The sequence below is a fragment of the Trichosurus vulpecula genome, chromosome 8, assembly GCF_011100635.1.
Source record: "Trichosurus vulpecula isolate mTriVul1 chromosome 8, mTriVul1.pri, whole genome shotgun sequence".
Lineage (NCBI taxonomy): Eukaryota > Metazoa > Chordata > Mammalia > Diprotodontia > Phalangeridae > Trichosurus > Trichosurus vulpecula.
In genome coordinates this window covers 98,457,624-98,471,935 of record NC_050580.1, presented here as the reverse complement: position 1 = coordinate 98,471,935, position 14,312 = coordinate 98,457,624, and the positions used below count along the sequence as shown (strand labels likewise).

The 14,312-nt window shown below is 37.5% G+C and overlaps 1 protein-coding gene across 1 annotated transcript in view; it reads left to right on the top strand.

Moving 5' to 3' along the window:
- Positions 1–3,487, top strand: part of ATRNL1 (attractin like 1) — a 578,692-nt gene extending 575,205 nt beyond the window's left edge. The window contains exon 26 of the mRNA XM_036736548.1: positions 3,377–3,487. Coding sequence (XP_036592443.1) covers positions 3,377–3,487 — 111 coding nt within the window. The remainder of the gene's footprint in view (positions 1–3,376) is intronic.
- Positions 3,488–14,312: the final 10,825 nt, after the last annotated feature.

Below are 14,312 nucleotides of genomic sequence, written 5' to 3'. Positions count from 1 at the left end.
AATTCTTTTAAAGTTGTTTGCCATATTTTACTCACTGTGTAAATTATTCTCCTATTTCTGTTCATTTCACTCTGCACCAATTCATAGCAATCTTCCCAGGTTCCCCTAAAACCATCTTCATCTGGGGGAGCTGGGTGACGCAGTGATCAGAGTCCTGGAGTCAGGAGGACCTGAGTTCAAATCCGGCCTCAGACATTTGACACACGTACTAGCTGTGTGACCTTGGGCAGGTCACTTAACCCCAATTGCCCTGCCTTTCCCCCTCAAAAAAAGAAACATCTTCATCAAAAAGTGATAGATCTTTTATTGAAATAAACTCTTTTGTGTCTCCTCAATAGGATTTGAAATTTTTGAGGGTAGTGACTAGTTTGCTTTTGCATCTTTAATCCAGCACCTTACAGCACCTTACCTCATATGGCACAAAATGGGCTTCACAAATGCTTGGTTCTAAATTATATTACTTGGAATAAAGTGATCCTGGTAATCTCTTACCCCCCATCAAAGCTTAGATCAGCTGTTAACTTCTACATGAACCCTTTCCTGATCTCCTCCAGCCAAAGTATCTCCCCCTATCAAAAAGAAATACATTGTATTCATTTTGTTTATGCTTTTATGTGTACATGTTATCTTTCCCCCATAAAAGTAAGTTTTTTAAAGGTAGACAGCAGAGATATCTCATTTTTGTCTTTGTATTTTCAACACCCAGCAGAGAAAGGCTGAGGGTAACCACTTTGTTTACCGACCAAGTAAATATATGAACCAACATTGTGAAGGGTGTCTTTCCCATATGGACTATGCAAATTATATAGTGTGCAAACATTTACTTATTTAAGATGGTACAAATCAGTATGAGGTAAGGAAAAGACCTTGTATAGTATATTTTCCCTATTGTCAGAGTTAGAAATAATTTGAAATTCGATCTGTTATACCTTTAGATGAAAATAGCTTTTAATCAAGTCTTTGATGCCCCTTTCATTTATAATATCTTTATAAGCAACAAGTAAAACTTTGTGAAGGCACAAAAATGGTTTTAAATTAGAAAAAGAGAGAAAATTTGATTCTTTTCAGGGGGGTGACTTATGACCAAGCTACAAATTCACATTTAATACATTGGATTTTAAAAACTAATATCAATTCATTCTGATTCTATTGATATAAACTACAAAACTGAATTTGTTTAGAAAATACTTTGGTAAACTCTATTCATCTGTGGTGAGGGGAGGTGTAAAAATCAATTGTGGTGGTATTATTTGCAAAGTAATAAATTCATTTCTCAATTCACATCCAAAAGAGGCACCCTGAAGGGTTGAAAGAAAATTACACTGATTTGATATAGCTGGGGTTTTATCTTTTTTGGAGGTGGGGTGTGGAGACTTGATCCACACATTTCTAATCTACTCCCTTTGGTTTTTATTTAGTGCTCATGTGAAAGAGAGTTATAGGAAAGTTACGTAAATGTTGGTCTCAATCAGATTAGCTTTTTGTTGCTTTTTTTTGCTTTGGCCCTGCAGCACTGTTTTCACTACTTGAATATTTTGTTCACTTATGATATGTAGCTTAATTTAGTAAGAATACAATGCTAACATTAAAATTTTTAAAATATTTCCCTTTTTTGATTGTTGTAAAATGCTCTATTATATTATGCACTTGGTTTTTGCTCTACAGCAGATTACAACGTTTTCTTTTGCTAGAGCTGATGCTTTATAAGGTATCTAATCTTATTTTCTTTCCCATTTAAAATCTTTTCAGATATAATACTATATTTCTTAAATAATGGTTAACAGTAAAATATTACATATAAAGAATTCAGAAAATGAAGTGATTATTGATTTTATTTTTTAATTCAACACCATTGTAAAACAAAGAATGTGTATTGATAATCATAGTTATTTCTCTATTTGAAAACACAATATATTAGAGAGATGATGACATCTGTTAACTAAGGAATAGCAGCAGTAACTTTACATTTTTACATTCCTTATGTTTTATTTAGAACTTAAATATTTTCTTGAAAATCATTTTTACTATCAAAAATATGATATTTAATGGTGATATTTTGTTAAGGGAGACATTCTCTTGTCAAGGATGAATCCAGTAGTCACAGCTTTCTATTGTCCCATTACTATTTATGTAGAGATAAAACTAAAGTAGAAAGAATTTTGCTAACTGTTATTTTCTAACCTCAAAATCCTATGTGGAAATGAGATAATTAGGGAATGTAATATAATTGAAAGTTATATGATATTTATTGGTTATTTTGTTGGCAAATATGGGATATTTGTAAAGTGTATGAAATAACATCTCAAAGATAAGAGACTGTCATGTATGTTATCCATATAGTAATAATAATTAACCTGATTTTCAGTAGTACTATGTGTATTGTGCCCAGGTCATTGAGGAAGTTCAGTAAATTCCCAGCTCATTCAATTTTGCCCTTATCCTGTTTTTTATAGGTTTTACTCATCTTCCTTTCCTGAATTCACTTCTTTGGTCTTCCTTATGTGTTGATGATAGCCATTATCAAGAAGCTTCCTTTAGTTAATTACAAAACAGGATGAGGTAGCTAATGTTGGCATATGCACCTAGTATCTCTGTACAGCAAGATGATTGTTAGCTCTTTTGACCTACCACTGTACCTCAAATACCTCCTGGATCAATGATTTTTTTTATGACTTCCAGTAGGGAAAAACCCAACTCACTGAAGCTACACAAATTTAGAGTTAGAATGCTTACACTTTTTTTAATGAGACTCCAAGGGATATTGTGAAGAATCTAATCAGAGCGCTAACCTTGACCTGTGACCCCCATTATGTCATAGGAGTGTGTGGGACAACCACAGGCTCAAAATAAACAAAAACAGAGGTGCCTCGGTTTTCTCAAGGTAGAAGCAAAACAGAAGCTTTATTTGATCAAGTCTCGCGAGAATTGGGCATCTCCCACTACCAGGGTGGGATGGTAGTGCAGAGAGGCAAGGGGGAGAGGGCAAGCAAGGGGATATATAACCTTGTACAAACAATTCTAAGAAATTCCACCCCTAGAGGCTGGACCCCTGTTCCTATTTGCTGGGACAGGTGGCCTCACAATCTATCCCAAAATAAGTTTATCCAATACTAGCACAGAAACTACAGAATTACCTTATAGGGAAATCTCAATGTTAAGATGACGGCATGCGAGTAGGCTAGGTGAGGAGGAGAGGGGGAGACCACCTGATTTCCCCGAAATCATATGATTTGCAGGAAAACGAAACTTAGGCCTAGTGAGGTCTACATCCTAACTAAATTTGTACTATCTGAGTATTACCTTGCTTGATTTATTCATGGGTAGCTTTCACAAACAATCTTGTATCCCACACAAAATCCCCCCTCTTATTCCATAGTTGAAAGCTTCCCACGCCAATTCATATACACTGCTTCAACTGCACGATCCAACTCGTTGGTCTGCTCTAGTGGGTCCTCCTGCTCAACTGGTTCCCATTCCCCCCCTTTAAGGATCATCCGTCTGATAGATCCACTGGCTGTACCTTCTAACTTAATCATCTTTGATAGAGTCCTTATTATCATTCTGGTAATCAATTGCAGCATACACGGGAGGCAAATTGGAAGGAGCACAGCTCCATTTATAGCTATTAGCAATCTTATGGATCAAGTAGGGGTTCAGGGTTCATGCATCCAGCCGGTGGGAGGCTTACACCCCAGATGTATTTTTAATGGGTCCCCCTGGGACGAGGGTTCAAATTCGCTGGGCGGCTTAGTGAATGTCTTCACTCGGGAGTGATGGGTCCAGCCTCGCTCTGTGGTCCACACCACGGTGTCCAATGTCAACAGGACTTGGAAAGGCCCCTCCCAGGTCAGGGCAAGCTTTTCCTCCTTCCACATCTGGATCAGGATCCAGTCTCCTACTTGGTACGTATGCACCGGAAAGCCTAAAGGTGGGGTCTGAGCGATCAACCCCTTAGTCTGTAAAATAAGGAGGTGTTTTGCCAAGGCAGATACATATTCCCTTAAAAACCTATCTTTCTGTTCATATGTAGGATCCCAAGTTTCTCCTCTTCCTAGATAAGGGTGACCAAATAGGAGTTCGTAAGGAGACAACCACATGTCCCTTTGAGGTTTAGTACTTTAGTATTCTGAGTAGGGCCAGGGGGAGACACTTAGTCCAAGGTAACTGCGTTTCTAATATCAACTTCATGAGCTGTCTCTTGGTCTCCCGATTCATCCTTTCTACCTTGCTTGATGAGGGAGGATGCCAAAGAATATGAAACTCCCATGTAAGATCCAAGGCTTGCATAAGGAACTGCAGGATCTTACCCGCAAAATGAGTCCCCTGGTCTGAGTCAATTCGTTCCACCATCCCATACCGTGGGATTATTTGTTCCAGCAAAATCTTACATACCATAGGGGCAGTAGCCCGGGGCAAGGGAAAAGCCTCCACCCAAGATGTCAGATGGTCCACTACGACCAGCCGGTATTTGAGACGGCCTATGGGGGGCAGCTCAGTAAAGTCCACCTGTATGCTTTGAAACGGCCGAAGACCTGGTGGCCTTCCACCCATCGGGGTTCGGCACAAAGCAGTCCTGTTCGTCCTTCGACAAACAAGGCAACCCTGTACCAACTGTCTTGCTAGGGTGTAAAGGCCGGTTGACACATACCGTGTGAGAACAGCATCGCACAGGTTCTGGACGTCCCAGTGACTGCCCTGGTGTAAATGGTGAAGGACCTGCCTCATACCTGACTTGGTCAGTACCTTTCTTCCATCTGGGAGATACCATCGGCCTTCCCGCTCCTCGGCCCCTAAAGATGACACCTTCTTCTGTTCTTCTGTAGTAAAGGTTGGGGAAGGAAGACTCAGAGGAAAAGAGGGAATTAGTACCAGCAAATGGTTGGGTAGTTCAGATTCTATAGCTCCTATTTTCCGTGCTTCCTCATCTGCCAGGCGGTTACCTCTAACCTCAAAGGATTGTCTGGATTGATGACTATTCACATGGATTATTGATATATTTTCTGGTAATAATAAGTTTTCTAACACTTGAGAGACCAAGGTGACATGGGCCAGGTCTCGTCCTTTACTATTTATCATCCCCCCTTTCCTCCCATATTTTCCCAAAATTTTAAGCATGCATGATATTAATCAAATAACAAAATAACATTCTCACATTGCTTAGGGAACATTTACAAAGTGAGTTCTAAGTGGCTCGTATGCATTTCTACTCTTCTTCATAAAGCTTTACTAAGTTGGTGCAAAAGTCCATAAGTAACACTAATTTCAAAGCATCATAACAAACAAAGTTTCTAGTTATAGCAGGATTCCTAAATATTACAAAGTTTCTTAGTCAAAGAGGTGTTGTAATAGAATCTCACATTGATAGCAGTAAGAGAGTGATCATAGGAAAATACTACTGCTCTTAGATTCCTTTTAGACAAAGGGAACATCTTAAAGTGAGCCTTAAGCAGTTTGTTTAAATTTCCGTACCTGCCCTAGTTCTAGATAAAATAATATTAGATTGCCCAGTAAGATAACACAAAAAGAGCTCATATCTTTTACTGACTACTTGCTCTGATCACAGAAATTTGCTATAGAAGGAAAAAAAGGCAGGGACACGTGATATGTCAAATATTACAGGATAAAACATTCTTGGCTCTTGTTTATAATCCAGATATAGTTTTGATTCCTCAGTTATGTAGTATCTCTGCCACCACATTGCTACACTCAGAAATAGGTGGGAAACTTCCTTTCCAAAGGAACACGGGGGAAACTGAGGCCAGGAGGATCCCATCCTAGACTGAGGCTAAGATTGTCCCCTCGGCTTTTGTCCCAAATGCAGATCTCCACTGTTAAAAGTATGGATCACATTCTTTCTGAGTAGCTTGTGGCATTTCTCTCAGATACTTGTGTACTGTAGACAACCATACCCAGATTCAAACTTAAAACAAAAGTAGTTATAGTCCCAACTCCTTTTTAACCTTAAACAGCAAGTCCCAGCAGTCACAGCTTAGAGTCAGATACGGAGCTGCAATAAGCAGTAAAGATTTACCAGGACTCACATACATAAGGGATTTAATTAAATATTCTCGTTCTCCACTTTAAATTTGTCGTGGTGTAAAAGCCAAATATTAGAATCCTTTCTATCTATTGTACATAAACTTTTAATTTCTCAGCAAGCTAAGTTCAGTGTTTAGGACCTACATAACTCAAAGAAGTTCTTTGTCTGGGGCTGATGACCTTGCCCATGCAGATAGTTTTCCAGGTGCCTTGGCAATTTTACAAAATAAGGAGAAGTAACATGGACCCCAAGAAGGGGTTAAATAGAAAAACCTTGGGTCTTTTTGCTATCTTTTGCTGTTTCTCTGAGCATACTTATCCAAGGTCGAGGCTTTCTAAAAATCATACAAAGGATTTTACAAAAGTTTTTTATAAAAAAAAATCTCTCCTTCTCAGAAACAGCTCATAATTTATCCTGATATTATTATTAATTCCTAAGTGCTAAACAATTCCCAAATTTTGATCACCAAACCTTTTCCACATAATTGAGAAAAAACCAAAACTAAACATACTCTGGTAAATACTATCTCTAAGCAGTAACATCAACAGCTTAATTAATGATCTCACAAATTTCCCAAATGATAGCAAAACAATTAAAGACAAAATTTGGTAATTTAAGATTTCTTAAATTACAGTTCTTAACCTAATAACATTTAGATTGTAAAAGAAATTGCTTCTCCAACAACACAGATGATACAGCTGCTTACCAAGTTATGCAATAAGAAGAATTTTAGACATATAACAATATCATAAACAATTATCATCTATTTAAACTTGAAAACCAAAACCAATTAATTTCCATTGTGGTGGCTTTACCTCAGATATGTCCCCGAACTGCCTGATACAGAGAATCATTCATCTCATCACCAAAACTTCACAGTGAAGAAAATCCACATAAGGTTAATAAATATGAAGCAATTATTTTTAACTTAAAACAGTGTACATTCAAATAGCATTTATTCTACGCCAAGCATTGTGCCAAGCACCTTTACAATCATGCGATCCTTGTAATATCCCTGGGAATGGATTCCACCACCATCCCCTTATTGAACAGTGAACTACAGTAAATAGAATTTTCTTGGGGCTATATAGTTAATAAATTTCTCAATGCCAAATAACAATATGCACTTTTTCTAGAAAATTATTCACATATGCATTTCTAAGTTTCATTCACATTACAAATAGTTTGCAATCACCTGTTATAATTAGATCAGTTTAAAATGTGCTGGGCCAGTAACTACTTCTTTTTGCCCCAGGTAAAAAGGAAGCCTAAGAAATTTGAATCATTGTCAACAAGGTATAGTCAGCCTCCCTTCCAGGCGGAGGGGGTTGATAATTAATTGAACAGCAACAATAATAACTCACAACAATCAATATCTTTACCCTAATTAATATCCATATAAGACTTAATAGAACCCACCCACAAATCTAGCCCAAAAGATGGATGGACATAATTTATCTCTTCAGAACTGTCTTGGTCTTTAACATTAAAACAGTAATCCCAAATAACCTAGTTAACAATCTTACAAGTAAGTGCTGGCTGAATTGTTTTAGCTGTGACCTTCCATTAACTACAGGTAAAGTAGAAAATACCTGGTCTTCTAAACGGCAATTAAGGCTGAGAAAGTAACTTAACCAGTTTTACATAATTGTTTTCATATCATTTTTTTTCTTCTCCTCAACAGAATTCAGATTAATAATTGCTTTGTCTAACACTATTTTCGGTTACTTAAGTTTTGCAATATAGGACATTTTACTACAATTTAGAAGCACAGTAATAGTACAAATAGAAAGATTTTCAGATGACATTAATTGCATTCCCAAATCATTACATATTTTAGGCTTACCAAGCATAAAGGCTTTTCTTCTCTCCTCATAGTTGCAGAGCCTAGCTGTGGACCGAAGGCGGGAGGGGGGGGCGAATGGAGGGGGAAGGTACTGGGAAGCTGCAGAGTCCAGCACCTGAATTAAAGGTCTAAGGAATCATTTAGGAGGGTCTCTGAGAGATCTTTACTTTCTAACAGGGGTTGTCGGGTTTGGAAGACTAGGAGCAAAAATTCCAGGTTCCAGTGGTGTGTGTGGGGGGGTGGCAATTGCCTAGAAGTGTGGGCTTCAGGGTGCCCGGGGTCCAGGGCTGTTGTCAGTGGGGTAATTATTTTTGAAAAGGAGCCAACTCTCTATTGTATATTCGCAGCCGAATCACTTTTTAAACTTTTCGAGTCACAAACTTAGGAAAATCACAGCAAGTTAGAAATATCTATATCTATTGAGCTAATTCCTATTCTAGGAAGTATTTCTGTTTCTCAGGAATGTAATAAGCAACAGTCTTTTGGGTAAAATATGTTCAGATTGCCTCTCATTCTCTGGTCATATTTCTCTATTTTGGAAACTTTAAGCCATTTTTAAATTCAAATAGGAACAAGGGTCACTAAATTGCACATAAGGATCTCTGTAGTTGTATGTAAAAAAAAGAGTACTTACTAACTCTATAGATTTATTTAATACCTTTACGTTATTAAATATTTTCCAATTCCATTTGTAAGATCATTACTTAAAGTTCGTAAGTCTGAAAATTGGGAAACCATAATTACAATGCATCGTAGTACACATTCTAGATTTTTCCTTTTCTCCTCATACTAGGGAGCTCAAAGTGTCTCTTTTTCATATCTATGCATTTTCTGAATTTGCCTTAGTACCAAATAGCATAATAAATTCTGAGCATCAAATTAGAAGTAACACATTTCACTTAAATTTAAGGGAAAAGTTCCCACTTTCTTTCTTATCTCTCCACATTCCAAATTGGCCAGATCTGGGATGGAGGGAGACAGAAAGAACATATATATACATATAATGTATATATACATAACATATATATACATAATTTTTTTAAAACAACTTCCCAAAAGTTTCCACCTTGCACTCTCAAAACCTCTATTCACACTATTTGTGCAAATAGATTATGCCTTTTTTAAACTTCCTTCACATGTCTCTTCCCTATATGGTTAAACTTTCTTGCCTTTCCTTTCTGGTGGACTTTGATGAAAGCCCCTGTAAAACTGCACATACTTTATTTCTTTCTAATTCTGACCTGACACTCCTCTTTACCTTGCCTTTTCCATCACATAACTTAAACAAGAAAACATTTTCTCTCTCTTTGTCTCTCCCCCGCCCTCCTGCTCCTCTGCATGCCAGGAGGAGTCAGGGAGGGAGAGAAAGCCAGATAGTGGACATTACAGGGTGTCAGATTACACACACACACAGAAGCACAGATACAGACAGAAACAGACACAAAGATACAGAAATCCAAAAGCCTTTTTTTTTCGTTTTCCCCGGGAGAGCTTTCCTCAAAACACCAGGAAAAATCCATTCCACCCACCTAGGTCAAATATTTTAAGAGCTTTTGTCTATGGCCATTTTCCCTTTCTGCTTTTGTTGTTCATTCCAATTTTGCAATCAATTGCCTAAAGGTCTATCTACAGGTACCTCACAGTTGTGCTCTGACTGCACAGATTTAGATTGGTTTTTCCCCATAATTTGGTCAGGAGCCGTTGCCGCACTCCCCGAGTCCGAGACTCAACAGAACTTAGCTGAACGGGGAGGGCACACATGCCTCAACTCCCCAGGGGGCAGCTACTCCCCCAAAGTCCCCCGCGAAGCGTTCTCGAGAGCATCCTTGCATTGGGGTTATATCCCACCCTAATTTGGTCGGGAGCCGTCGCTGCACTCCCCGAGTCAGAGACTCAACAGACTCACCCCCAGACCTCTGACTGCTTACCTTCAGAGAGTACCCGTACTTGTTTATGACTTCAACACACACCACACCGGCCGGCCGGACTTTTCTCTTATCTCTTACTTTTGGAATGTTGGAACCTAGCACAGCTTCTGTTCCTCCGAGTCCCTCTCTTCGGGATTTTCCCCCAACTGGGTGGAGCCCCACACCAGGACCAGGAACCCCCAATAAATCTTTGTGGTGCGCGCTGGATCCTGCTCCCTGGTGAGGAGAACCCCCCCAATCGAGGGGGTCCCGGACGAGCCCCCAACTGTGTGGGACAAACCACAGGCTCAAAATAAACAAAAACAGAGGTGTCTCGGTTTTCTCAAGGTAGAAACAAAACAGAAGCTTTATTTGATCAAGTCTCGCGAGAATTGGGCATCTCCCACTACCAGGGCGGGATGGTAGTGCGGAGAGGCAAGGGGGAGAGGGCAAGCAAGGGGATATATAACCTTGTACAAACAATTCTAAGAAATTCCACCCCTAGAGGCTGGACCCCTGTCCCTATTTGCTGGGACAGGTGGCCTCACAATCTATCCCAGAATAAGTTTATCCAATACTAGCACAGAAACCACAGAATTACCTTATAGGGAAATCTCAATGTTAAGATGACAGCATGCGAGTAGGCTAGGTGAGGAGGAGAGGGGGAGACCACCTGATTTCCCCGAAAGCATATGATTTACAGGAAAATGAAGCTTAGGCCTAGTGAGGTCTACATCCTAACTAAATTTGTACTATCTGAGTATTACCTTGCTTGATTTATTCATGGGAAGCTTTCACAAACAATCTTGTATCCCACACAGGAGGACCCCTGACTAGAATGTCAGATGCCCTAAGCATGTTGGTATTGCTGAGGAGCTACCATGTCAGGAACTAAGAAGGGGCCTTCATGAGTAATGAATGAAAACTGGGACAATTTTTATCAATCTTCAGTCTTGTGGTACCTCTTTTATTCTTCCATGATCTTTCAATTGTCACTGACCAAGGTCCAGCAATTATACCTGCAAGTTGTTTTGGTTTTTTTTGGTACCCTGGGGTGGAGTCTTCTCAGGCCAGTTGACTTGAATTGAACAACATCATCTGGGTATTTGCTTCACATTTCCTCACTTGATTTTTAATTTCCTGGGATATTTTTGTTTATCCCAATTGGTAGGGGAAAAAAGGCAAAATAGTGGTGTAGTATTGTTATCTGCCCTCCATCATTCTTTATCTTATAGTCAAACCCAAACAGGGATCCTAGCTTTTCTTTGTTACTCTTATTGTCCCCAAAACAGATTTTTTTTGTGTGTTTTTTTAAAGACCCTTCAGTTCTTTGCCATATTAAAAGGCTTCAGTGCATTCTGTATTTTACCTTTTCTGTTGTTATTCTTTCATGGCTGTGCTGTTCGTTTGTATTTACAATCACTTACCAGCCTCTGCTTTCCTAGTGTATATGCCTTTTTGGTGCAGCCATAATGTTCTTCTTTGCTAGCTCCTCCTTTTCTTCCTCCTTGTAATAATTTATGTTTTTATCTTTAAATTTTTCTTCTCCTGAGGATCTTGGATCTCTCTTGAGCTGTCTTTCCTTGTGGAATAGAATAATGGGATTCTCAAGTTTTTCTCCTTTCTTTGAATTCTAAAATTTGCCATATGTTAAGTCTGTGCTTCCTATTCTTTATCTTTCACAAATCTTGAGTTAGCATGGTTACTTCCTCCCAAGATTCACCAGCTATTCTATCTTTTTGTCAGTCAGATACAGAATAGCAATTCCCTTCATTGCCTATGCTTTTTGGAGAGAGCATGTATGAAATGCTTCTTAAATCATACGGTATTAGATAGTTAGCTAATATCATCATTGTCTTCTGAAAATTACAATATCAGCAAAGTAAAATCAATATTTATAATATTTTCTACTCTTAGTGACAGAGGCCTATATACATGATTGAAGTTTTCAATCACAAATGTATTGTGCTTCTATGATAGATTTATGATCTTTAGAAACTTGCCTCTAGTGTTACGTGACTGGCAATGTAGGAAATATAGTTTTTTCAATATAATTTTGCCTTCTAAGCAATACCAAAGCAGAAAAAAATCCACCAAAACCAAATCTATAGTAACTAAAATTTCAGCAAAGAAAAAGTAGATATATTTCATAAAATGTAAAAAAAAAACCAAATTCTGAAAAGTACATAGCTGTATATCCAAATTCAATGAATATTTCTTGAAAAACAAGTAAATATTACTCAAATTAAGAAGTTGGATGCAAGATAGGGAGAAGTTATTTTGAATCACATTCTTAAATAGAGAGAGGAAAGTGACGAAGAGAAGAAAATAATTAAATTGTTGAACAAACAGCTAAAATATAACATAACAATTTATGTAAACTAAAGGAATCTGGCATAGGGCAGGTAAATGGGAGGTTATAGGGTAAAGAGAGAAATCCTGTGACGGAAAAAACAATAGCTTAAAAACACGAGTGTAAGGAAAACCAATCATAGGCACAAGGGACAGATTTAGAAGAGAAATGGTATCAAAATAAATGCAAAAGAAATAAATGGAGGGCAACATAAACCTGACAGGTATAGCCTGGAATGTGAATGAATTAAACTTCCCATTAAGATAAAAGAGAATGACAGAATACACGGGATGGGATGGAACCTAGATTTTCATTGTGAAGGGGATCTCCTGGTGAGGAAGTTCCATCTCAATTTATAATTGTAGCAGGGTGCTTGAAGCCCTACAAGGTTAAGTGACTTGCCTACTGTTTCACGGTTAATGTGTATGAGAGTCTGGACATGAATTCAGATCTTCCTGAATCTACTTTGCTGTGCAGTCAGTCGCAGTGGAATTCATAAGAAAATGAAACCACAAAATGTGCTGCATGGAAAGCTCCATTTTTGTTAACTTTTTCAGGTTACTCTTAAAATAAGCAGGAGTTGCAATTATGCTATCTGACAAAGCATAAAATTTTTTAAAAAAATTCATAATGCCAATAGAAATAAACATGGAAACTACAGTATGCTTAAAGGCAACATAGTCCATAAAATAATATTATTAAATGTATATGCACCAAATGGCACAATGTCTAAATTCACAAAGGATAACAATGGAAAAAAGAAGTAACTAGTTATATGATAATTGCAAGATTCTTTAATGTTTTTTCTCTTATGGCTTGATAAATATAAGTGAAACGTAAATAAAAATATAGAATTGTATAGACTGTTGAAAGAGAAAGATTTGAAAAGCTTATGGCATATACAGAATGAGAATATTAAAAATATACATATTTTTGCAATTACCACATAATACTTTTATAAAAATAGACCATATGTTGGAAAATAGAGACATTATCATTAAAGGTAAAAAATAAACAACACTTCCTTTACAGATCAAAATGCAACAAAATATTTATTAATTTATTCAAATTCTAAAATTGCTTATTAAGTGCCTGATAAGGCACTATGGTTACAGAGATGAAAACAAAACAGTTCCTACCTATAAAAAGCTTATACACAGTTAAGCCAGTGTGAAGTATAGACAAGGTATATAGAAAGGTACATACAAAATAAGCTTTTTGTTTCATCATGTTTTTGTTCTTTTAAACGAGAGGGGCACTCACAGCTAGGGGTATCAGGAAGGGCCTCCAGTAGCCCCTAGAACTTGAGCTTAGCTTTGAAGGGGGCTCAGGATGCCAAGAGGCATGAGTAATGAAGGTCAGAACTTCACATGTGTGGCACAATCTTTGCAAAGATAGGAAGGCAAAATAAGTATGGCCATGTACAAAGAATAGCAAATGTTAATATGGGTGGGACACAGAGAATGTGAGGTGGCATAATGTGAAATCAATCAGTCACATTATACAGGGTTTGAAGTTCCACACAAATAAATTTGTATTTTATCCTAGCAGCAACGGGGAGCCACTGAAACTTCTTGAGCATGGTAATGATATGGCCAAATCTGTATTTTAGGAACATCCATTTGGCAGATATATAGGATGAATTAGAAAGGGGAGATATTAGAGGCAAGGAAAACAAGTAGGGGGCCATTGAAGTATTCCAGTTCATCAGGTTCCTGGCTTCCTATTGTCTCTGGGATAAAGTACAAATTCCTTTATTTGTCCCTTCAGACTCTTCACAATCCTGGCCCCTTCTGGCAAGTAAGAAAACATCATGAAAAATGAGTCATTCAAAGGAGAAATAGAAATACTAATTATATAAAGAAAATTATAATAATGAGACAACATATCAAAACTTTTGAGATTCTGCCAAAGGGATCCTCAGAGGAAAAGATTCTGAAAAGCATATACTGACAGGGTCAATAGAAAGAATTAATGAACTGAGTATGCAATTAATTAGAAAAATTTAAAAAAAACAAAAAATAGAAACCTAGAATATTAGTATAGAAATAGTTAATATGTAAAATTAAAAGACTACAGAAATTATGAAATAACATAATCATCTAAAAGAAAATCCCATTATACTGATAAAGAATAAGTCAGCCACACCCCCATTTTTTCTTATGA